Below are 23,800 nucleotides of genomic sequence, written 5' to 3'. Positions count from 1 at the left end.
GCTGAGAGGACTGCACTAATTTAATTCACGTACGGGCCATCTGCTAATTTCTCAGCCACACGGAGTGTTACTTTTCCCAGTAGTGCATGATATAGCCTATCAAAGGTAAGAGATGTGAATCGCTGCAGTTCATGAATACCTATAGGCCTACCATGCACAGCAGACTAATACTAACAAAGAGATTCGGTATTCAAATCTCTTTGATACTAATTTACTGCATACACAGAGCTGTCTTTTATATGTCTTGGGATATACTGAGATGACAATGTATATGAGACAGATCAATTTATGGATTGAGCCAATTGGAAACCCATCGTCACTCAGTTTGATTGCTCATTTAATCTTTTTTTTGTTAGTTTTCTTTGTCTTTCATTTGGTGATGTCCTGGAATCATTGAGCAAATACTGTAAGTCAGACAGTGAAAAAACCATATTTTATTTTTCAGGGGGAATTTATTACAACTATGGCACTGTGTACATCAGCAGGATGGGATACAGGGAGTTCACATTTCACTATGGATAGATGGACAGCCTCTCTCCAGCATCTCTCTTACACCGTGAACCATGAAGCCATTGCAGATGTGTCAAAGAATAAATCAGGACTGAAAACATGAAATATGGCTGGTAAAAATAAGACGTGTCAAACATGCACATTAACAGACAGACAAGCGCATGATCTGCCCCCTCCCACCCCCCACCCCCCACATAGTCACCAGCGTTTCACTTTGCTGGGATAGTTCCAGCTGAATGCCGTACTAAAATATACAGCAGTATAGACATTTTTTTAAAGGAACGCAACTCATGTAACCTGCAATGTTCTTATGTTCTTCAATAATGAAGAGAACATTAAAAACTGAACACCAATGGAGACACAGCAATGGGGCTGGAGTAGGAGAAAAAACTGGCATTCATTTGGAAGGAAAGGCTGAGATTCACAGATAAACAGCGTTATGCAAATATTTGGGCCCTACTAGTCAAATTTTATGTTTTTTTTTTTTTAAATCTCAAAGTGAAAAGAAGTTAACCTCCGCAGGGTACAAACTTAAATATGTTTCTGCAAAATGAATTAACTTCTTTTCACTTAGAAAATCAGGGTGCCAAGGGTGCCCAAACTTTTGCATAACACAGTAATGTCAGATTTGTTTCTGTGGTGACCACTAACAGTGCCTGAGGTGACAGCCGGATCCTAAATTAACCTTAAAAATATGGAACTGTATTCATTAGCCCAGAGATCTCAGACTGAGGTTCATGGAGGGCTTCAATGTGCTGATTTTCGACGTTTCAGCCCTTAAGCGACTCATTTAAGTCACTGATGGGCAAAGGAATCTGCACATCATGTTCCCAGTGCCTGGATCGGCTGCAGATTAAAAGGAAATAAAAAGATCTGCAGACCCCAAGCCCTCCAGGGGTATGACTGCTATAGCCAATGAATTCATTTTGTTACTATTTTCTATCTGGGCACATTGGGTCTGATAAAGGATTTAAGTTTCATTGCAACGAAAAAAAGGGCACAAATGCACTCAAAAATAAAAATACAGATATCATGGATAATAGTGTCAAATAACTGCTCCAAAAAAAAGACAATCATTTTACTCACTAAAGGAGGTCAACAATGAACAGAGCAAAGATATACATACATTTTTCTTGCTTTTAAGATTAAACAAAACAAAACAAAAAAAAAAAACATTTTCTACACATGAGATTCAAATGTACTACAGCAAGAAGGTGTCTTGTGACATTCAGAGCTGTAATTCACACTGTGGTTCTCCCAGGCTGTGGGAGAGACACACGCACAAGTGCAAAATAGTCAAGAGGTGTGTCAGAGAGGGCCATTGGCAATCTGATTGATTTACAAACAAAAAGATATGTTACACATAATTTACAACAGGTAGCGCAGATCATTGGAGAAAAAAAAACATTTGATATGAACGCACCTCTTAAAAATACATAAACAAGGATTCCTATTTATTCTGTTAGTCCACTTTTAAGGTCTTGCCACTTGGAAGATATTGCATTGACGTTCCAATACATGAAACTTGCTTTTCCTCAAAATGACAGGTGTCTTGTTTCTTGATGGTAAGAAATCTAAATACACTTAACATCTGGTTTATGAAAAGGAAAATGCACTTTTATAAAAGGTAAAGTAAAAAAGCAGCTTATTTATATTTATTTTCCAGAGAGCAGATATAAATATCATGGGACTTTGGTTTAAAAAAAAAAGTATTGCTGGGGGTATCTTATGTACAGCAATGCAGATAATTGTGTCTTTGTAGAGGGTAAATCAGCAGTATATTGTTAGGTTCAGAGAGCTTCTTTTTGGATATAAAGCAGCCATATTTTGAAATCTTGTGTGTGGGCTCAAGTGTACCAACACTGCATTTCTAAGCTGCCAGCTGGATACATAATTTCGCCTCAACACAATAATATATTGATCAACATTGCACACAGCCGCTAGGTTTTCTAATGTCTGGAGGTTCTAACACATAACGTTATTTAACTGGACTAAGACAACAAAGAGTTCACTGTACTTTCTGCTGAACAAAAGTCTCAAGTTTAATGATGATCCGGGCTGTGCATTCCATCACTCTCATTGCCACCTCGGATGTGTACCTGTCGTTGGGAATTTGGGGGAAGGGCAAAAGGTCAGGGTACCGAGTCCTCAGGCTGTCCACGCCATAGCCCTCCAGGATGTGCACGTCCTTAGCAAGCCCAGCCAGCAGTGTGCTGTACTCCTCCACCTTCTGCGCCAGCGCTGTGGGCTTCACATCCTTGTCCGACTTCCCCTTGACAGCATAGTCGGCTCCTATCAGAGCCAGCTTGGTGGCCAGGTAGCACTTGAAGCACACCCACTCATTGGCATTTTTATGGAGGTCATTCCTGGCAGCGGAGAAGTTGGCCCTAGCCTGTCTGAGCCACCTCCGTGCCTCCACGGGATTGCCGACGGACTTGAAGGACGGGGGCACAAAGAAGCGGCTGGAATGCGATGACCCTGCATAGCTTGTGTACTGCTCTCTGAACTGCTGTTTCTCTGACTTATGGCTTGTAGCTTCCTGGTTCCACGATGTGTAGAACCTCTGGAATGAAAACTTCTCTGACTGGAAGCGGGAGGACGAAGTGGAGAAGGGCCTCCTGGACGCCCTGTCTGCACTCTGGTCTGCTAGGGACTGCTTTTCCATCCTGCTGATCTCATTCTGCAGATGCTTGAAGACCTCTGTGGCGATTTCCAGGTTTTCTGAATTTTTGTCTGGATGCCACTTGAGGTACAGCCGCCGTATAATCTTCTTTCTCTCAGACTCTGCGAGCTTCCATGCTTGTTCTATCACTAAGGTCACTTCTTTCAAGATGTCTGGCAATGCATTGGGCTTTATCTTTTTTGGAGATATCTTTGAGGGAGGAGCTCTGTGGTTCTCCTTGCCAGGAAATATAGGAGGAACCATTCGTGGCCCAGGAGAAGAACATTCTGAGGGGCTTGTTGGTGTGGAGGGGGCACTGTCTCGGATGTTAGTGCTTTCATCTTGCCTAGAGAATTTGTACAAATCAAGGGAACTAACAATTTTGTACTCGCTATATCCAATATCTATTTGGAAGCATTTTCCAAGGAAGCTTGGGTTGTCTTCCTCTTCTCTTTCTACCTCTTGAACAATGATGGCATATGTGTACGTTGGCTGGTAGGTACCGTAGATATCTCCTCCTTCAGAATCAACAAGGTACCCTACATACTCTCCTGGGTAAAACACATTCATGGGATCCATCAGGAGTATGTGGTGAATTTCAGCAGGTATTGGTGTTCCAGGAAGGGGAAGCTCAAGCTTTGAGGGTTCTGTGGAATCATACTTGACACCCAGGTTGTCCAGTTTCTCAGTAATCCTGTAGATGTCATTACATCCTAGCATGGCAATCAAGTAGGAGGTGTCAGAAATCAAATTGTCTGTTGCCGATTTCAGTGTCATAGCAAGGGCTAGGAGGAAATTGATGTCTTTACTGTCAGAGTGTTGGATGTATAGGTGGATGACAGCACTACCATACCTTTTCAGAAAGGCCAGAGTCTCACTCTTGCTGTGTGGGATTGGATTGCAACCTTTCACGCGCAGTGTTGTCTGCAACCTCTCAAAACAGGACACTTTAAGGCCCTCACAAAGGGCTTTGCACAGGCGTATTGCCTTTTCCTCATTCACCAGGAAAGCGTTGTCATTCTCGTGCTTCATAATGCGAATGAGACCCGTGATGAACTGCTCTGATGAAAGAAGCAGCTGGAGACGACCCTGAAGAGAACAAAGGGCCCCAAATTGGCACATTTTGGGGGACTCTTCGTCAAGCTGCTCTTCAAGGATGCTACTCAGGAGTCGAGGCCGAAGCTTCTGAGGGAGCAGCATGATCATCTTTGTGTGGAAAGCATGGTCCTTGCCAAGGTAACACTGGCTCATGTCCACGAGCATTTGAACCCCAAAGTTACCCTGGATTCTGCTCTTGTAGTGGGGAGCATCATCAAACACTAAGGTGTTTGATTTAGCCAGTCTTCCATCGTGACTTGGCAGGTAAAAAGTCAAATCTCTGAGGTTTTCTAAGTCTTTTCGAATCTGCACTGGATCATTCTGAAGACTTTTGAAAAGTCCAGACACAGCCCTCTTCACTGTCCTCATTTCATTTGGATCAAGCTGCTTTCCCTCTGAACTTCTATAAATCCGGCAGAGTACCTCTACATATTGTTTCGTTGATACAATATCTTCTGTTCCCAGAAGTTTGAACAGCTGATGAAACGTGCCTAGCTCTAGAGGAAGTTTGTACAGGTATGGTTTAAAATCAGCTTCGTTATCTAGATTTATGACTACTTCCTCAGGTTTCAGAAGCTTCCAGCCCTCTTCAACCATAACAAAGGAAATCCCTTTCAGCTGGTAGCGGAAATCCCCCTTATCGGCATTAAGAAACTCATAGGCACATCGCAGGACTTTGTTTCGCGTTTTCACCATGTCATCATCAAGGTTGGACAGGTTGCAGATATTCTTGCAGTTGTTTATTACTTTGTCCAGTGGTGGATCCAGGTTGACATTTAACATGGTCAAAACTTGATCTAGTTGCTCTTGGCTGGAAACAGTACTCCCTTCCTGGTCTTTTATGCCTGCTGGGGTGGCTTTTTCTGGCAAGATAGGGCAAGATGTCCAAAGCAACTGGATGATATCGGTTTGCTTGAATTTTGGGTTTACCTGAGATCCATTGAAGCGAATCAGTGGAAGAGTGCCAACCATTTCTTGGTATTGAGCATGAAGCCGGATGAGATCAGCAGGAGCACGTTCTGGGCATAGGAAGGGTATCATTGAAAGCTCTTTGAGGAAGGTGCCCACAAAGAGATCCGTCCTCTCATTAAAGATGTGGTTGAGCAGAACATCCACAATGACCTGTGCTTTTTCTTTAGACCAGCTCTCTGTCTGGGCTTTGATGCTGATTTCTTTTGCAAACTGCAGAACCTGCTGCTGAGACACAACATACTTCAGCCCAATGTTCCTCAGGAAAATAATCCATGAGGCGAGGAAAGTGGTTCCATTTTTGGGCTTAGATGCTTGCTCCACTTTCTTGAAGAACTCATTGGGTATGAAAGATTTTACTGGCAACATCACATCAAAGACCTTCACCGTCTGATCAAAAAATGTTTTGGCAGGCTTCAGCCTGTTGGTGGAATCATAGATAAAGGGGAGGCTCTCCAATTTCTCATAGAGTTGATCCTTCATTGAACATGGCTCCTCCATATTCAACAGTCGCTCCTTCAGATAAATGAGGTGTTCAATTTTGGCATCATAAGACAGGCTGTCAAACTTAGGCAAGAGATGCTTTAGATAGACTTCCAGGTCGTCAATGGGGGAGCACCCAAGGAAACTGTAGAGCTCTTTCAACTGTGGATTATCAACCAGGAAAGTTGAGGATGTTGTGTGGGCCCATTTATCCATATCTGTCGAAGGGATACTCTTTGTCAGAATATAGCAGGATCCAAAGCTTGAAATGCTGATGTATCGGCCACTGACAGCCTTGTAACAAGGCAGCAACTTCAAACTCTGCACATCCTCTGGGGACAGGCTGATCAAATTGCAATTGAAGTACAACAGCAGTGCTTCAAAGTCCTTGTCAGTCAAGCCTGCGGTCTTAAAGGCTGAAGTCTGAATCATGAACTCTACAGCTTTCAGGATGCTTGAGGGATTCTCTATGTTTGCAGTGTGTTGGGCAAGGAAAGGAACGACAGGATTCTCCTTGGAGCAGATTTTGTTTACTGCGAGTTGAATGCACCCCCCTTTCATGAGTGTGTGAAATACCTTGTCATTCTGACCATTTGGAAAAATGGCAGCGTATATCAGGCTTAGCGGTAACAAAACATCATGCTCTGGTACAACTAACTTGCTGCTTGAGACCATGAATTTTATTCCTGGCAGCAAAGCCCAGTCCTTCAGAATGTCCAGGATTGTCTCAAAATTTGGCTTAATGTCTGTCTGGTCTTCTTTGATGCATGTGTTCTCACTGATGAAGTGCCACACATTTTTTAGCCAAGACTCACTGGCATAGTTGTCTTTCCACTTCACAAAGGTTCTTGTGCGGTATTCTCTAGGCAGTACTGAACTTAGCAGGTCCCCAAAACTGCTGATGTCGAAGACCTTTGCCACACCAGATTTCATGAGAACACTGCTGTATCTCGTATATAGTGTGTTCATGAACAGTTCTTTTCTGGAGGAGATTAGGTCATGATGCTGAGTCAGAAACTTTGGCCGATTAGAATCAAACACTTGGAGAATGTTGTCCATTGTTATTAACAATGGCAACCCCTCTATTGTGATCTCATCTTCTTCAATGTCCTTGAAGCAGTAGTCAACCAGTAGTTTGAGGCTGTGGAACAGCTTGAAATTTGACTGCTGTAGGCGACAGGGCAGTTTTCCAACTTGGCAGCTTGAATCTGGGGCTGAGAACGTAAGAAGAAAGTTTCGAATATCCTCTGGTGTCACATAGCTCACTGGGATCCCAGAATCCTCCAAGCAGAAGTAGAGGCTGGCTGTCTCATCGCAGCTGTGGACCAAGTTGAAGCCCACTTCCAGGAGCAAGGCCTTCAGTCTGTACACGTTTTCAGCAACCGTTTTACGTGTGGTAATGTTGTACTCTGTATTTTTCAGGTGCTGCAGTTCATCCTGAAGGAGGTTGTCAAAGAAAGCACGACTTTTACTCGCAGTGGATGTGTTCACCCAGGAGATGTATATTGCAGAGTGCATATCTGTGTTGTCAAGGTGAGGGGCCCTGACGACTGGCAGTAGACGCTTCAGGTCAGAATGAATACAGTTGTACACTGCTTTGACGAGACAGTACCAGTCTGGCTGAATGTCAAGTCTGTTCACTGGGAAGAAAGAGAGGAATTTCTTCAATGTGTCTTTCACAACATGGATTGGTGTTCCCTGCAGCACAGTCATAGTCGGATCAGGTCCTGGAAAGTAACGCCTTTTTAGCTGAATCAACAGTTCAACGTAAGCTGGTGCTATCAAAGCTGTCATCAGGTTGTTGTTCCAGTCACTCCTCACTCCAACTCCGTTGTCATCCCTCCAGAGATTTCTCCTGGCAGAATCTAAGGCGAAATGACCATTTACATGAAATGGAAGACCAGTCTCCAAGGAAAGGGGCAAAAAGCAGAAAGCTCGGTGGGGTTTTTTATAATTATGACTGATGCACGCTGCCACGCCCCCACGTGGAAACAGGGTTATGTCTTCATTCTTATGTGCAGAGATGACGCTCTTTGAGACTCTCTCAATGTTGGAAAAGCCAGACCTGTTGCACACTAGCCACGTTGCTAAATTACCCTCTGAGTCTTCTATGTCCATAGTGTAGGTTATCTGTTGGACAGGGATTTGGGTCAGCTGCTTCTTTTTTGTTACACTGTCAACCACAGAGGCGTGAAACTGTTTGCGTTTCAGGCGGTCACCGTCCGTGATTTTAGCAGTCACAGAATAAAGCACCTTCAGATTTCCTGTGTCACTGTCTATTTCACAGATGGAAATCTTCTCCATGTGATTCAGAAACATGAGGAGCTCTGCTCCATCGGCCTTCAGCTTGTCAAGGAGATTCTGCACCATCCTGTCTGAGGCTGGAACTGAGCTTATTTCTGAAATTTTGGCCATTTCTACAGTGCGCAGGGGAAAGCGAAACATTGTGGAGCGCTCAAGTTTGAAGTGAGACCCCAGGTATAGGTTCAAGACGTCTGAAAACTGTGTCCTGAAGTCAGAGTCCAAATCTCTAAACATTCTCCCTGGACTCATGGATGTGGCCCCTGGGGCGTAACGTGCATGAGGGTCAAAGATGCATAGAATGTCATTGTTGGAAATGAAAGAGGGACAGTCAGTTATGTGATAGACTGAGTTAAACCCAATTCCATACTGTCCCGTTTTACCTGGGTTTGCCTCCTTCGTCCCTCGTCCCAGGTTCTGGATGCCTCGCACATCGTCTTCTGTGAAGGGCTGATTATTGTACACACAGAGCGACGGCCCCTGCATGGGCATCCATTTGTCATCAAAGATTCTGTCCATGGGGTGGCACCTTGAATCAGCTACAAAGTAGATTTCAGTGGCTTTGGCATCATCTGCATTTTGCAGGAGCTCTTTCAGCATTTCCTTTTCAGATGGGTAAGCATTGAGAATGCTTTTAATTCTGCTTGTGAGTTTTTCTTTCTGGCCAAATTCACTACCCAGAGTGGTGAAGCATATGTTCGAGGCGTACCTCTCCAATGCTTTGTGACGCTTAGGCACAGCTCCTAATTTAACTGCTACTTCTCTTGGAATGTCAGCATGGCAGTACTTCACTGTTGTGTCTCTAACCTTGATCCAAGGGCAGTCATTGTAGCACAGAGATTTTGATGGCTGCAATGTAAGATGGGTGTCAGGCAAGAGTATCTCTCCATAATTACTTTGACAGAATTCTTGGTTTTTGTCTCTAATCAAACTCCATATGCCCTCACTGATGATTCTGCGGCAGAGCTGAAAGTTGTCCTCGGGCAGTGGTTTTCGTCCACATTCTTTTTTCACCATTTCGAGAACCCCGGAAAAATTATCCACAGTAAAGCTTGACTGAACTCCCACATGTTCGAAGAGTTCACGGCAACTGTTCCTGTACTTGTTGGGGAGCTGGTACAGGTATGGCGCTGAGTCAAAGTTCAGGTAAAAGGCAACTTTTGATGGACTAACGTAAGTGTTCTCAACAAGAATGGAACAGAACGTTTTGAGGTCTTCCGTAATTTGCTCCTTTGCTGCGTCATCCTGCAGCATTTCCTCATGCAAGTATTTGTAACAGGCATTAGTTATATTTTCTTGATACAAGGTAACTCCATCAAATGACTTAGACAGTTCCTTGAGCTGGCTGACAACTAGTTCTACTGTTGGCTTTTTGATTAACCCCAGAAAGTCCTTCACAGCCAAGGTGATCATACCACATCCTTTGAAAGATGGTGAGTTCTCATTAAGTATGGGTTTCATCAAGCATACTGTGTCCTGGTGGTCAGTAGTGTAAAGATCTGTGGCAGCAAACATGGTGGAGGGGGGGAATTTATTCCCATACCATGGCAATGAGAATCCAGCTGGCTTTGTCAGAAATGGGAGAAAGCATATGTTTTGAAGCTTTTCTTGGTACTCGCTTGTTTTTGGGTCTATTATTTTCAGTTTCTCATCAATAAGGCTCAGCAGAATGCTGCTCCGGAGACACGCTGCTGTGTGATCGGTTTCATTCAGCTTCAGCACAGATTCGGCCCGTTCGATCAGGTCCTCCCAAGAGAGATCATCCTTCACCATTCCCAGCTGAACCAACTTAACCAGGCATACTGGGTTAAGGTAGTCCCTTGTAGTTCCCTCTGGGAAGCGGCCATCTTCAGTGCTGTACAACTTAGCTACTCTTCCTTCTGGATGAATAAGGCGTGAAGGAACAAAGAGCTGGTGGGTCTGATTGGAGCATGGAATGCACGGTGTCACTTTAAGGATAGCTGCAAACTGCTCCAACTTCTCATTGAGCACATAGTGCATCAGAGGGTCTCTTAGGTCTTTATCTATATCCTGGATGTGGGGGAAAAAGACATCAGAGAAGAACGGCTTTTCTGTCAGTGTGTTCTCCATAAGCTTGTCTTTGCATCCAGCATCATCAAAACCCTCCTTGACCCAGTCTGGCAGTTCAACAGCACAGAGATCTTGGGAGCCAGTCTTTTTGAGGTATTTCAGGAATATCTTGAAAGCAGGAGGACCAATGTCAGACCTGCATAACAAGGAATCATCCAGGAAGCGCACGTGCTTGATCGACACCCAGGTGGTGCCATCAGAAAACACTTTTGCAATGTCACTGTCACCCCTTTTGGCTATCTCTTGGTAGACCCCTTGGCTGATCAGTGTAAAGTCATCATGAACAACACCAGGATCAGGCCATGCTGCATAGTAGCTGTAGTCGAGCAGTTCTCCACTTTCTGCCATATTACGAAGCATACTGAGAGCTGCTAGGTAGGCCTGGACAATCACATGTCTCATGAAGACTGAGTTCCAGTTCCCTTTTGTGTCAGTCTTCCAGATCTCTTTGCGATTAGATGTCACAGCAAAACAGCCATTGATGTGGACAGGCAGTCCCGTTTTGATCCTGAGAGGCAAATAGCAGAACACTTCTCCAATTGGAGTTGGGTTTGTCTTCACAGTCCATGTGCGATTTTCTCCCTCTGAGAGCAGCACAGCTACGCCTCCACATGGAACCAACCCAAGCCTTCTCCCACTCTCGCTGAGGGAGAATTTAAGGGCTTCGTGCACATCCATGCATGAGCAGATGAGCCAGTTAGTGAGATCCACAGCCTTCTGGGGCATCTCATCTGTGAGCCTTTTAGTCTGTCCCCCTTTGGCAGCCATCTCAAAGTAGGAGGATGGGTCATCATCTGAGCCTCTGAATAGAGGGGACTGGAGATCCACAATGCGTTTGAACACATTATGGAACTCTTCCACCACAATCCTTATGATGCAGCCAGACTTGGGGACATCAGCAGGCACTCTGTTAGTATTTGCCACCTTCTTCATAACTTTTGCGGCTGCCTTTAGGATGCTCAGGGGTCCATATGCTGCCTTGGAGGACCAGACACTCTTGTTTATGGTGATGACATCTTGCGAGGCTGAAGGGTTTGGCTCCTCATACTTCAGGTACTTCAGCACCATCGAACCTACATGTTGTGTAAACAGAATGAGCCTGTGGCCACAGATGCTGAATTCATCAACAAGTGAGTAGATGTCCGTGGTGTTGTAGTAGATGGTGCTAATCTCGCTTACTGATGCCTCCTGCTCAGTCCTGAAGGGCAGGCGAAAGAGGGTCCCGTTGTATTTGTATGGGGACTCCTGCGTAAGAGGTAGCTGGCAGTTGAAAACATTAATGAAGGGTTTGAATTGATTGGGAAACTTTCTCAACCGTTTCTGCTGCTTGCTCCAATTGATTTTAATGCCGGGGTTTGATCTGTCTCTGATGTGCTTGCTGATGTGGTTGATGTTGGGGTCAAACATAATCATGAACTCTCTGCTCATTATAATTGGTATGTCAGTCACATGATAAACTGAATTGAAACCCAGGCCAAATTTTCCTACTTTGTCTGCTTCACATCTCTTCAGTGACCCCCCCAACCTGGTTATGTTCAGGAAGTCAGTATCAGAGAAAACTGAGTTGTTGAAGGACCAGAGGGAAGGTCCATGGCAAATGACCATGCCAGGGTCCAACAGGTTCTCTCGAATTTCCATGTTTTTCCGCATGTCAATCAAGAAGCTACATTCTGTGGCACTGGCATCATCAGCATTCTGTAGGAGCTCCTTAAAGATGTCAGACACAGATGGATACTCCTCTAAAATGTTCTTGATTCTCACGGTCAGTGGCTCTCTCTGGCCTGACTGCTCAAAACCAAGGTTCTCTGGGTTGATCAGTCTTGTGCTGAGACATGGAACTTTCAGCCATTCTGCAGTCTTCATTGGGATGTCATCATGAACTAGAATGATGGGTTCTGAAACATCATCAAGCAGGTCATTCAAATCATCCACTTTGATGTCACAGTACGTGCATTCATGAATAGGTCTCATTGCCAGTTTGTTTGGATCCTTGTAGCAAAGGATTGGAACATGCATGTTGTGATCAACTGAAATTTGGCTGTTGTACAACCACCTTAAAATGTTGATTAGAAGGAGGAGATTGTGTTTGCTTTCCTCCATTGTCAGTTCTTCCTCAGTCCTCTCTTTTACAGTGTTAACCACCTCAAAAACATGACTAGGGAGGACCTCTTCCACCGAGCCACAGAACTGAAATAGCTTGTGAAATTTAGCTATGGTTTTTGGCAAAGAGTACAAGTAAGGTTGGAGATCCAGGTCAGGGATGGGTTTTAAAACAGTCTGACCAGGAGAGGAGAATGTTTTGCCAGTCCAGACCCAATCAAAGGGCAGTGACTTCATTGCTTCTCTTGCTCCTTCTAGATGTGCTTGCATGAAGTCATAAATTTCAGTGAGAATTTGCTGGAACTGGTACCAGTCTTCTGTGGTAAAAGCCTGGGATCTGTGCCAGTCATTGACAGCCTTTAAGTGCTGCAGAACTTGATCCACCTGGGGCTCAATCGATAACTTCAGGGCTTTTTTCATTCCAGCAGATGTGCGTTCCACAAGGGCGACTGAGGATCCTACTAGCACTGCATGAGATATGTCACACATTTCAGAAAATGAGCTGATATTGAAAGAGTCTCCCATCCAGGCAAGGGACTGTGGGTAATTCAGTGGCCTTTCCTTGCAGACTGGCACCCATTTTAATTTCTGTAAGGCAGACTGAACTTCAGAAGATTTTACCAGTTTAGTTTGTTTGTTCAGAATTGTAAGCAGTGTTTTAGATTTCTTCAGCAAGGCTTCCCAGTCAGGCTTGCTGTTGCCTTGCAAATCCTCAATTTTCCGCGCAACTTGAAGCACGTCCTTTTCAGTGAGCTGCACCTCACACTTCAATCCCAGCTGTCGAAGAGAGTGAAGAATGTCAGGCGATGAAGTGTATGTGCTCGGAGGAAACCTGGTCTTCTCTTCCATATAGAAGAGGTTCTGTAAAATCTCCAGTTCCGGATCAAAAAGATCGGTGGCAGCAACACACTTTCCGGAAGAGGCCGGAATGAACTTTGGAGATGACAGCCATTTAATCACAGAGGGATTTTCATTCTTTAGGAAGGACAAATGCTCTAGTACCCAGAGCATGATTTTAGTAACTTCATCTTTGGCATAGAAGTTCTTCTCCATATCCTGAACAATCAACCTTAGACAATCAGAGCTCTTCGTCTGTTGAACATTCAGCATTTTAATCAGCTTGATGGTGGCCTCATCACTGCAGTCAATGATACTGGCGGATAGCCTGATATCTAATGGAAGCTTAGCACTATGGTGTAAAGCTTTGGCCCCTTTCAGTGGGATGAACACTGGCATACCTTTCTCTGTGCATGGGCCTATTTTCTCAAAGATGGGAAGTTCCTGGAGGATATTTTTCTCTTTCTCTGTAACATCTGATAAGCAAGCGAGGAACCCTTTCAGCACAACTTTCTGTTTGCCAGACAAGGCTGAAACCTGGCTGACCACCCTCTGGGAAGGGTACCTGTCCATGATGTGCAACAGTGTGCTGGGAGATGATGGATGTATGTAGTTTTTGAGGAGCGGATGCTGCAAGCAGGAGTCAAGCTTCTTTATGACAAGTGCTCCAAGGTTCTTCATGATCTCTGGAAGGCTTTCCGGGAGTGGGGCCTCTTCCTCATCTATCAGGATGATGGGAGATGGAGTTCTGAGACGCAGGAGCTCCAGAGAGTCCATGTCGTCATGAAGTGGCACATTTGGGATCAAAGGCATGTCTTCGAAGATGCTGAGGTCATCAGCAAAATTTATGTAGAGGTGCTTCCACACCATCTTCAGCCAAGGGACGGAGGGATGTTTTTTCTCCCAGTTTCCTGGGTTCCACTGAACTGCAATATCTCTGTTAGGCCAAGCCGTGCTGAGGATCTCCTTAATGAGACGAGCTGATCTCTCGGGCGTAAGCTCTTGTACCTGGGTGCACGGTCTCCCTGTGGATAAAAATGAGAGAAATACTAAAACATATATTTTTGGTAAGTTTTTTAATCTCATTTTTATATTCCCTAAACAGAAACATTACATCCATCCATTTTCTATACCCGCTTATTCCTGGTCAGGGTCGCAGAAGGTGCTGGAGCCTATCCCAGTATGCATTGGGTGTGAGGCAGGAATACACCCTGGACAGTTTGCCAGTACATCACAGGGCCCACACACCATTGAGACATTACATTCTACCCCAAAAAACAACAATGAATGTGTGTTTTTTGCAGATGACCAGAAAGTTACTTAATAAAACAGGTAGGTTGCAGAAAGCCATTTATAAAATGAATATAAGCCAGACATTAAAATTTTGCCTGTGTTACTATTTACTGTACAATGTCACCAATTGTGCTATATGCTCTTACATTACTGATATACCACCTGCAGGGGGCACTGCAGTTTAAGTGCAGGTATTTCTCTGATGCATCCACCCTTGTGTTTATCACTGCCTTTCACACAACAACCATTATAGCTAACCACAGAAGAGCAGTAACCGAGATAAGGTGCCTCTCTCTATGATGATTAATATGTTACCAATATGTAGGGGTGCTTACCAATACTGTATGTAACCTAAGAAGTCACAGCTAATTTAAGCCCCCTTATCTGAGTTGGATGAAGCCAACTGTGTCCAACATTGAGGACTCCTAGTCACAACTGGTTAATGACATCTCCCTCAATCGAGCAGTACCTAGGTTATAGGGCTCAGCCTGGGCTTGGACACTTTAACTGATTAAGCGAATCAGGAGCCCTACACACTACAGCCGTTTTCAAGGACGATAGCACAACACATTTTTGCTTCTTTACGAGGTCAGCTTTCCCCTCTGAATCACCAAGCCAACGCCCATGTGAATCATCATCACATCATCAAGAGGACACCAACTTCCCCTTCCAATGAACCCACAGAACGCAGTTAACCTCATTTGGTATCCTGCACCTGCATCTGAGTCATGACTGGGAGCACAGGTTGGATCAAGCCAAAACTGACACAGCTCTACACTCACACCTTCAGCGACAGTATTTTGTCCCCTCTGGGCATTTAATTAAAATATATTAGCTTTATTCTGTAGCTCAAGGATAATTCCTGTCAGTCATGCACGTTTCAACTGATTCAAGGAAAATGACGAATCATTAAAAACTTCAGTTATGTGTGGATCAAAATATCAAACGCCTGATGCAGTCTCACATGTTGGTTCCAAAATATTCTAGGAATTTAAAAAAATCCTTTTTATGCATTTACTATTGTGAAATTACTCCAAAGAACTGATGATTCATTACACTGAGAACATACCAAGAGCTTATATTTTGTTCTGAGATATAGGCTACCTTTGGAAATTTACAAATTATAGGACAATTCCTACAAATAAATTTAATTCAGAGTAGTCCTGTAACAAAACAAGACCACTGAAACATATTAGTTCTTGAAATTGTGACTGATCAAACTGGAATAATTTGTGTATCAGTTTCACCAACGCACAGTCAGTAGTACATTTGGCTTTTTAATATGCTGTGTTTTATTTATTATTATTTCGTTCCATATATTTTGCTAATATTGATATCTATTGAGGCACATATGCCTCTACAATGTAGGTACTACTAGGGGCAACTACTGGGATCGCAATGATTAAACCGCTCAGCAGTCATATCACAGCTTAACGCTGATCTGTTTCACGTGGAACAACAGCAACACAAAATGATCAAAACATTCATTAAATATTCTAAATGTGTGTAGACAATGCGCCACATGCATTAGCCAATCTCGCGAACAAGCAAATTCATTTTCTATATTCACAGGGGCACATCATAAGGTCAGATTTTGCTTTTTTTTTTGCAAGACGTGTTAATACTTGGCACCTCACAAAATACAGCAAACCACGGCACTGCAAACCAGACCAAAATTAATAAATCATACATGCCCTTTTTCACTTGAATTGCTCTTAAAATGTTGTTTACAATGACGGCTGACAACGAATTGTCGGACACAAAGCATGTGGAAAATGTCAAAATTACATTATAGTGGGAGTTAAACTTGTTCTGACTGACAAAATGAATCACATAACAATGTAATTACATTAAATTATTTTGCTTCTGTCTCTGTATATGGGGGTGGAGGTGGGCTGAAAAAACAAGCAGGAGAAGATGCTTTAAACATTAAGATTAGTAAAAAGTATAAATTATGTATTCAAACAAATTTATGTTCCCAGGCTTGTTTTGAGCAAATAATTTTAGCCCTAATCCTTTTCTTACATTTCAATCTGAAAGTATGATGTAAAATATCAGGGGTTCCAGAAACATTAAAAAGCATGTGGTCAGTCAAACAGTCATTATAATGGAAATCACCAGGCCCATACACTTTGGGCCTTGTGGTTTAAACTGTTCTGACAATATGCTGTCCTTGTTTCTGACCAGGTAGTGGTTTTAGAATCCAGTGTGGAGCCCTTTTAGTAAAGGATTAAAATCTCTCTCTCTTGAAATATTGGATGTCCATATCACTTTCTCACTAAATACATAGTATAGCAATGGTTTTTACTGGGTTTAAATACATTGGTACAAGAGCTGTTTAAAAGGTATAGTTCACATTCTGGGCTTCATTATATTTCTGTTTTAGTTGCTTTATAATTTTACTTGAATGTTATTTTCTTTCATTAGGCCCCAAACCCCTGACTGGCCCCACACCCGTGAGGGTGAAGCCAGCAGGATGGCAGAAACCTGCCAATGTGTCTAACACATTTCAGAGCACACAAAAAACTGTCTGGACCAACAGGGACACATACACTAAAACCGAGATTGTACAAAATCCCGAAAAAGGAACTTTCCGTTTAGGGTATGCAGTAAATTTAGCTCTTTTGTGTCTTTGTGTACTCTGGGTTATATCAGTTAGCTCTACAAGGTCCTGGCAAACAGAAGTCGTAGATTCATGTGAACACTGTGCATTTTCTTAGATTGGGTTAATCAAAGTAACACACACAAGGCTTCATAAAACCATTCCAAACGCTTACCTGAGCAGCCCCACAAGTACTGCTGTACTGAAATTGAATGCATATACACATCAGTTGCAACATCAAGGTGAAAAACCTTATCAAAATAAATGATATCTTTAAGGTTTATTTAAGGTAAGTGAAACTATGAAACATAGATTGGGTCAATACTGAATATAGATTTAAAATAGAATAATAACAATTTTTTTTAATTATGAAACCTTTTTATTTAAATAAATGTAATCGGTTTTGTCCTGGTGTTCTTCATCCATTCAGTTTTGTCAATTCGCCAGGCAAAGAGATGGCTTATGAAAAATGTATATATCACAAAGCACAAAATAAGCGTATGGTATCAGGGTCTATATCCTTGTGAAAAATGTTTTTGTTTCAAAATTGAAATGTATTCTCTGCATTCACTCCCAACATACCTCTCTATACACTGCATTTCTGAGGAGCTGTATATGAATGAACTCTGAAATAAAAGTACATTTTTACTCTCTAGCACATCAGAATACTGTAACATTGCGCTGCTTGCCCTCCAGGCTGTAGGATACATTTGCATATAGTATATGCTATGCCTGCCTACATGCTGGAGCAAGACAGTGCAGACAGGGGCAGGGGTTTCAGACAGCGGGGGGGGGGGGGGTGTCTCAGGTATGGCATCTCAGGTATGGTGGCTCAGGTACGGTGTCTGAGCTCCCTTTACAGAAACGCAGCCGCAGGTCCGTGACAAAGCTGCAGTAACACTGCGCAGAGTCACAGGGGCTAGCGCCCCAAACAGCTAGCGTCCTGAGGCAGGAGCACAGCAGGCTCGACATCTGGCGATACCCATGTAGCGTACTTTCACAGCATGACTGACAAACAGTGCCTCTCTACTGTAAAGGCTTTACAGTAGTAAAGTGGTATGACAGACAATTATATTGCTACTAGAGCAACGGGGAGGGTAATTTTAATTGTTGGGAATTTTCAGTAAAGGATACTTTTTAAAATAATATAACTTCTGTAAGAACATCCCTGTACACCATAAAACCCACTCATACTGAGCAGCTGATATTGAGGTACAGCTAATATTGATGTACAGCTGATATTGAGGTACAGCTGATATTGAGGTACAGCTGATATTGAGGTACAGCTGATATTGATGTACAGCTGATAGTCACTGCTCGCTGCTACACAGATCCGATGAACCAGAAGGGCTGAAACAGCAGAGCCAGTAGTATCACTCCAGCAGAGATTAAATAACAGCACAGAGGGAACAAGCCTGACAAATGAGGAACAGAGAAGGCTGGGCAGACAAACGAGGACATCGCATGGGTCAACGCAGGTCTGTGACAGAAATAAATATGGCACTAGAAAATAAGCAGCAGAGGGAATAAACGAAAGGTGTTCAAAGGGCAAGTGATGCACATGCACCTGAGCACACCTGTGTTCTGTATGTGCTGTGACTTTTTAAGTGCTTTAAAAGCAACTGTCACATTACACACCAGGCAGAATTAGCATTAAATTGTCAGAAGAAGGCTACTTCCTCTTCTTCCCGTTTTCTATAAATACCAGCAGTCCCAAAAATTATAAACGGCAGGAAACGCACATGACTTCTGAAGCCCACAGTACACCACAGGATTCATACGAACTCCAGTTACCAACTACTGAAGCCCACAGTACACCACAAGATTCATATGGACTCCTGTTACAGACTACTGAAGCCCACAGTACACCACAAGATTCATATGGACCCCTGTTACAGACTACTGAAGCTCACAGTACACCACAAGATTCATATGGACCCCTGTTACAGACTACTGAAGCTCACAGTATGCCACAAGATTCATATGGACTCCTGTTACAGACTACTGAAGCTCACAGTATGCCACAAGATTCATATGGACTCCTGTTCACTGCCCAGATGAAGACCAAAGAAGTTGACGAAGTAAAGAAGCATGGTCTGTGTAGCTGGAGATTAGTGATGCATCTAGTGATGAGAATAAAAAGCAGGGAATACCAACAGGAGAGTGTGGACGGACAAAGGTCATTACAGGACACCAGAGAGGAGCTGGGCACATGCAGGAAAGAATCAACACAGTCCCGCGGTGCTGAACATATGGTCACATGGAACGTTAGACAGCACTGGGAAAAATCAGCCAAGAACCAAATTTAGATGCTCTCCAATCAGCGGTGGTGGGAGCGGGGCGTTTTTGAGGGTGGTGATGTCACAGGAGAGTTATGCGAGTGGCAGCTGGGGTGGGGGAAGCGTAAAAGTGGTTCCAATTGAATCTGGTAGCAACAGATCTGATGATGTCACTCGACTGACCACCCCAGCCATGGGCACGGGCTTTGAAATCTGCAGCGTACGAGCGGAAGTGTCGGGTGGCTGATAAGGTGAAAGACAGGAAGCGGTGGTTTTGGTTGTTGATTTTATGCATCATATAAGAACTCCAGACCCATGCAATCTTGCTGTGCAAGTGTGAGGTGCTCCAACACAAGCCTGGTCATGAAACACAACTTAACCCCAATTTATACAATAAAATGACACATTTTCAACTGAAGGAAGAGTTGCACAACTCTTTTTCAATGTCGTGCACCTATAAAACATACTTTGTCACACAGTGTGATTGGACAGTTTACAAATGCAACCAAACGGTCAGGAGTTTGGTGTCTCGTTACCGTTGGGACAACAGAACCCTCCCCACAGGCAAAAGTATAAACGGCAAAACACCATGCGACATTTGCTGAAGGTGTCGAAATCGAAAGTATAAATTAGGGTACAGATAGGAGAAAGGCCAAGAGGTCAGTGCGTACACAGATGAGAGGGACTGCAGGACAGGCGAAACCGCGAAGTGTAGCAGGAGAATAGCCGGGTTAGCAAAAGGGAAAACGTTAGTACACAGGGGTGATTCTGGCCTGTCTGCTCTCCCACTTCTGGGGTGGCATGTTTTGTGTATCAAATCTCCTGTGACCTTATAGACACAGCACCCTGACTGCCTAAAGCTCGAACAGGAACTGACACTGAAGACCTACTGATCAGTTATTCCTAGAGCTTGCTGTTGATTTAACTATCCCATCGTTCAAATTTCAGAATCTTGAATCTTTTTAATTAAAATCAATGCGATACAAAAAATATCAGAGAAAGAACTAGGCTAGTGACATGATGCCACATAGCAATGCCTCCCGCTCAGCAGCCACTTTCAAATCTGGACAAAGCTCGTCACATTCCCCTGCCTATCCACAACCTGCTAATAGTACTAGGAATCTGACGCACAGCCTACTGATATATAATTAGGAACTGTGGTTCCCAGAAGTGCGGTCAAAAAGGACGGGTAAAACTATTTCATCTAAGTGTTGCTACAATCAGGGGTGCAGTCAATTCCATCTTAGTTCAGTCAGTTCAGGAAATGCAGTGAACTGAAATGGCTTTTTTAAACTGTCATAATTAAAGTTCCATAAATTTTTTATTACGCGTTATCGCTGCAAGGTACATTTAACTACATTTTTCCCAAAAAATTGGAAGGAAAGTATGCATGCCCAACATGACTCATTTGTCATTCCCCCAAAGGACAACGAACACTGTTCTGGTTGGCCCAAATCAACCAAATTCAACTAATCTTATCAACAAATTCGTAGAAGACTAACAGGGAGAGAAAAGGAACCTTTGTTGTGTTGTGTTCCATTTTCACCCTGGAAATCGCGACCTGCAGTTGCCTCTAGAAGCGAATGATATTAGAACGAGCAGGATCTAATTGTACCGGCGGTTTATCGAGCGGTAGCCTTCTCTGTGCGGACCACACAAGCCTCCAAGATGAGTCAGCGCTATTGTTTGCTACAGCTGAGCCCAAAAGCCAATTCACACGCAATTCCAGGCCCAGAATAAATAACGGGGAGGGGACAGGCTGTCCCGGCCAAATTACGCCCAAATTAGTTAGCGCTCTGACGACGAGCCCGCTCTGGAGCTGACGGGCGGCTGAGCGGGGACGTCCAGAGATAAGGAGGGTGCAGGAGAGGAGTCCGTGTTTCATGTTTCTAGGAGTCTGAATGCCAGTCAGGGGGTTTCACTGACTGATCTGTTCATTCAGCATATTTCTGCCCTGGCACTGGTCTCCGTGTCTCCATGTGGGAGAAAGGTTAGGATGTGTCTGGAGTTTGAATGCTGGAAACAAGAATGTTAGTATGTGACTGATCTTCCCCATGTGCCTGGACACCCTTCTTCACATATGCACACACACACACACACATGCACGCACGCGCACACACACACTCACATATGCACACACACTCACTCACACATGCACACACACATATACACACACACGCACGCACGCACACATGCACACACACACAAACACACAGACACACACACCATACATGCAGCAGTCATAAACAATCTATCGGCAGAGTAGCAGGTCTGTCCTCCCAGGGGAGCACACAGAGTAACACAGACAGACAGAGGAGAGAGATGCTGTTCCTCACTGTGCTATACCAATCTAACCCTAAACCCCTACTCACAAACACGGCATAGAAACCTGCTGAAACCTGTGTAAATATGAGCACACTCTGGGTCTCCTGTGATAAACCTCATATTGGAATGGTACAGAATGGCAGTAACTGCTGCCCAAAGGGTATTCAGTGAGATTTACCTCTGCTTTTGGCTGCTTCCTTCAGGCGGTTCATGACTGTCGGTTTTATGCTGTCCAGGACAAATCTTCCCTCCAGGCCAGGGTAAAGAGACCTAGAGGGAAACAACAGATTTTCTTTACGATGAATCTTCTGATCCTTTAACAAACATCCCTCCATTCGCATTTCTTTTGGCTTGTTTCCAGTATTGTGTATTTTTCAGGTTAACAGCCAATATCCTTTAACAGATGAAAAAACTAGTCTCACTGTACCATAAAACAGTAGTGACTGATTCGCTACAGTTACTTACATTATATAGAATGCGGTCTGCAAATATTTGGACAGTGACAAATCTTTGGATGTTTTGGGTCTGTATTCCAGCACATTTAATTTGAAATAAAAAAATGAATATGACATTAAAGTACAGACTGTCAGCTTTAATTTGATTCCAGTACTCTTTTGGATTTAGCTGCCATACCTTGGGTACTCCTCTGAGGCGATGTAGACAGCATCCTTTTCATTCACAGAGGAAGAGAAGGTGACAAACGTCTCATTCTGCAGAGGGAGGAGCTCCAGTCCGATGAGTTCGCCGTAGCAGGCATCTCCAAGGACGAACTCCAGCAGGAGCAGTTTCTCCTGCGAGGACCCCTTGTGTCGGGTCTTCCTCAGCACCTGCCTCACCAGAGCCGGGGTCACCTTTGCGACCGCCCCCGACGAGGGGGTGTAGGCAGTCAGCACCGCGTCCACGGCCGCTGGCACCTTGGCCACCTGCATCCCCGCAGCCTGCAGGTACCCGATCACCGCCTGGGTGCCAGCATCGCCTTCGTCCAACTCCGAGAAGACGGCCTCGTGCGCCGCGATCCAGCTCCCAGTCAGAGAGTAGACCACCCGCTGCTGGAGCAAGTCCTGGAAGAGGGGCTCCAGGATGGGCCGCCAGTGCGAGCGCACCCGCCTGGGATCCGGCCAAGCGGCGTACGCCCCAAGGGGAGGGAGGGGGAAGTCCTGGTCCTCCTTGGTCTGGATTCGCTTGACCACCTCAGACACCAGGGTGAAGTAGGCCTGGGGGATGACGGTCACCACCAGCAGCTCATTCCAGAGCGCGGCCGGGTCCCGCCACTGGTCCACCTCCCTCCACTTGATGCTCCTCCTGTTGTCGGTGAGGCCGAAAAATCCGCTGACGTGCACCGGTAGGCCCGTGGCGCTCTCCTCCCCCGGGGGCAGCGGAAGGAAGCAGAAGGCCCGTCCCTGGAATTCCGCGCCGGCCCCCGCTTCCTCATTAGCCGGGGTCAGCGGCAGGGCGATCCCGATGGCAGGGATGAACTTGAGGTCGTCGGCCAGCGCGTCCAGCTCGGCGCACACGCCGCGACCCCCGACCGAGTTGCACACCAGCCAGGCCGTCCGCTGCGTCTCCTTGGCCGCCTCGTCCTGGGTCTCGATGTTCATCTGGTAGGTGGCGCAGGTGACTCCGTCGCCTCCACTCGGAACGCCGTTGCTGTAGCTGTCGATGGCCAAACCCAGGGTCTTCAGCGACCCGGGCCTCTCCTGCTTCCGGTCGGGATCCTCAGCAGCCGTCACCCGGAAGAGCGTCCGCTCGGTGCCGTCCGACTCGCGCACGTGCAGCGAGACCGCTTGCACGTTCTTGAGAAAGAGCAGCACCGTGTCGGCATCGACCTTGAAGGACTCGAAAAGCTCCAGGACCTTCTCCTTGTTGTAGATGTTGGGGCTGAGCTGGGAGGGCTTGACGCGCAGGGGGAATCGGAACAGGGTGCCAGGGAAGCTGCCGTCCTTGAAGGTTTGCTCCGAGCTGCCGAACAGGCCGACGTACGGGGCAAACTGGTCCGTGTGCTCCGTTATCTCCTTGATGTCTGACCTGAGGTTCCAGCACTGTCCTGACTCGTGGGTCCCGAACAAAGTCTGGTGAGGGTCCAGCATGCCAATTTGATCACCACTGAAAATGCTGGGGACGTCTACAGAAACAAGACCACAAGAGCCAACTCAGGCACTTTCAACACAAACACAGCAGGAGTTTTTATCCAGTCACCAATGTGATTCAGCAAATAACCAGAATATATATGTTTCTTAATTCCCAGAAAGT

The 23,800-nt window shown here is 44.9% G+C and overlaps 1 protein-coding gene across 2 annotated transcripts in view; it reads right to left on the bottom strand.

The window, feature by feature from the left end:
• Positions 1-414: 414 nt before the first annotated feature.
• Positions 415-23,800, bottom strand: part of sacs (sacsin molecular chaperone) — a 46,539-nt gene continuing 23,153 nt past the window's right edge. For both annotated transcript variants that reach the window (XM_035386620.1, XM_035386621.1), the window contains 3 exons: positions 22,184-23,672; positions 21,729-21,820; positions 415-14,076 (listed from right to left, as the gene is read on the bottom strand). In XM_035386620.1, the coding sequence (XP_035242511.1) occupies positions 2,519-14,076; positions 21,729-21,820; positions 22,184-23,672 (13,139 nt within the window). In that variant the 3' untranslated portion in view covers positions 415-2,518. The remainder of the gene's footprint in view (positions 14,077-21,728; positions 21,821-22,183; positions 23,673-23,800) is intronic.

The sequence above is a fragment of the Anguilla anguilla genome, chromosome 12 (genome assembly GCF_013347855.1).
Source record: "Anguilla anguilla isolate fAngAng1 chromosome 12, fAngAng1.pri, whole genome shotgun sequence".
Lineage (NCBI taxonomy): Eukaryota > Metazoa > Chordata > Actinopteri > Anguilliformes > Anguillidae > Anguilla > Anguilla anguilla.
This window is presented reverse-complemented; position numbering and strand designations above follow the sequence as displayed.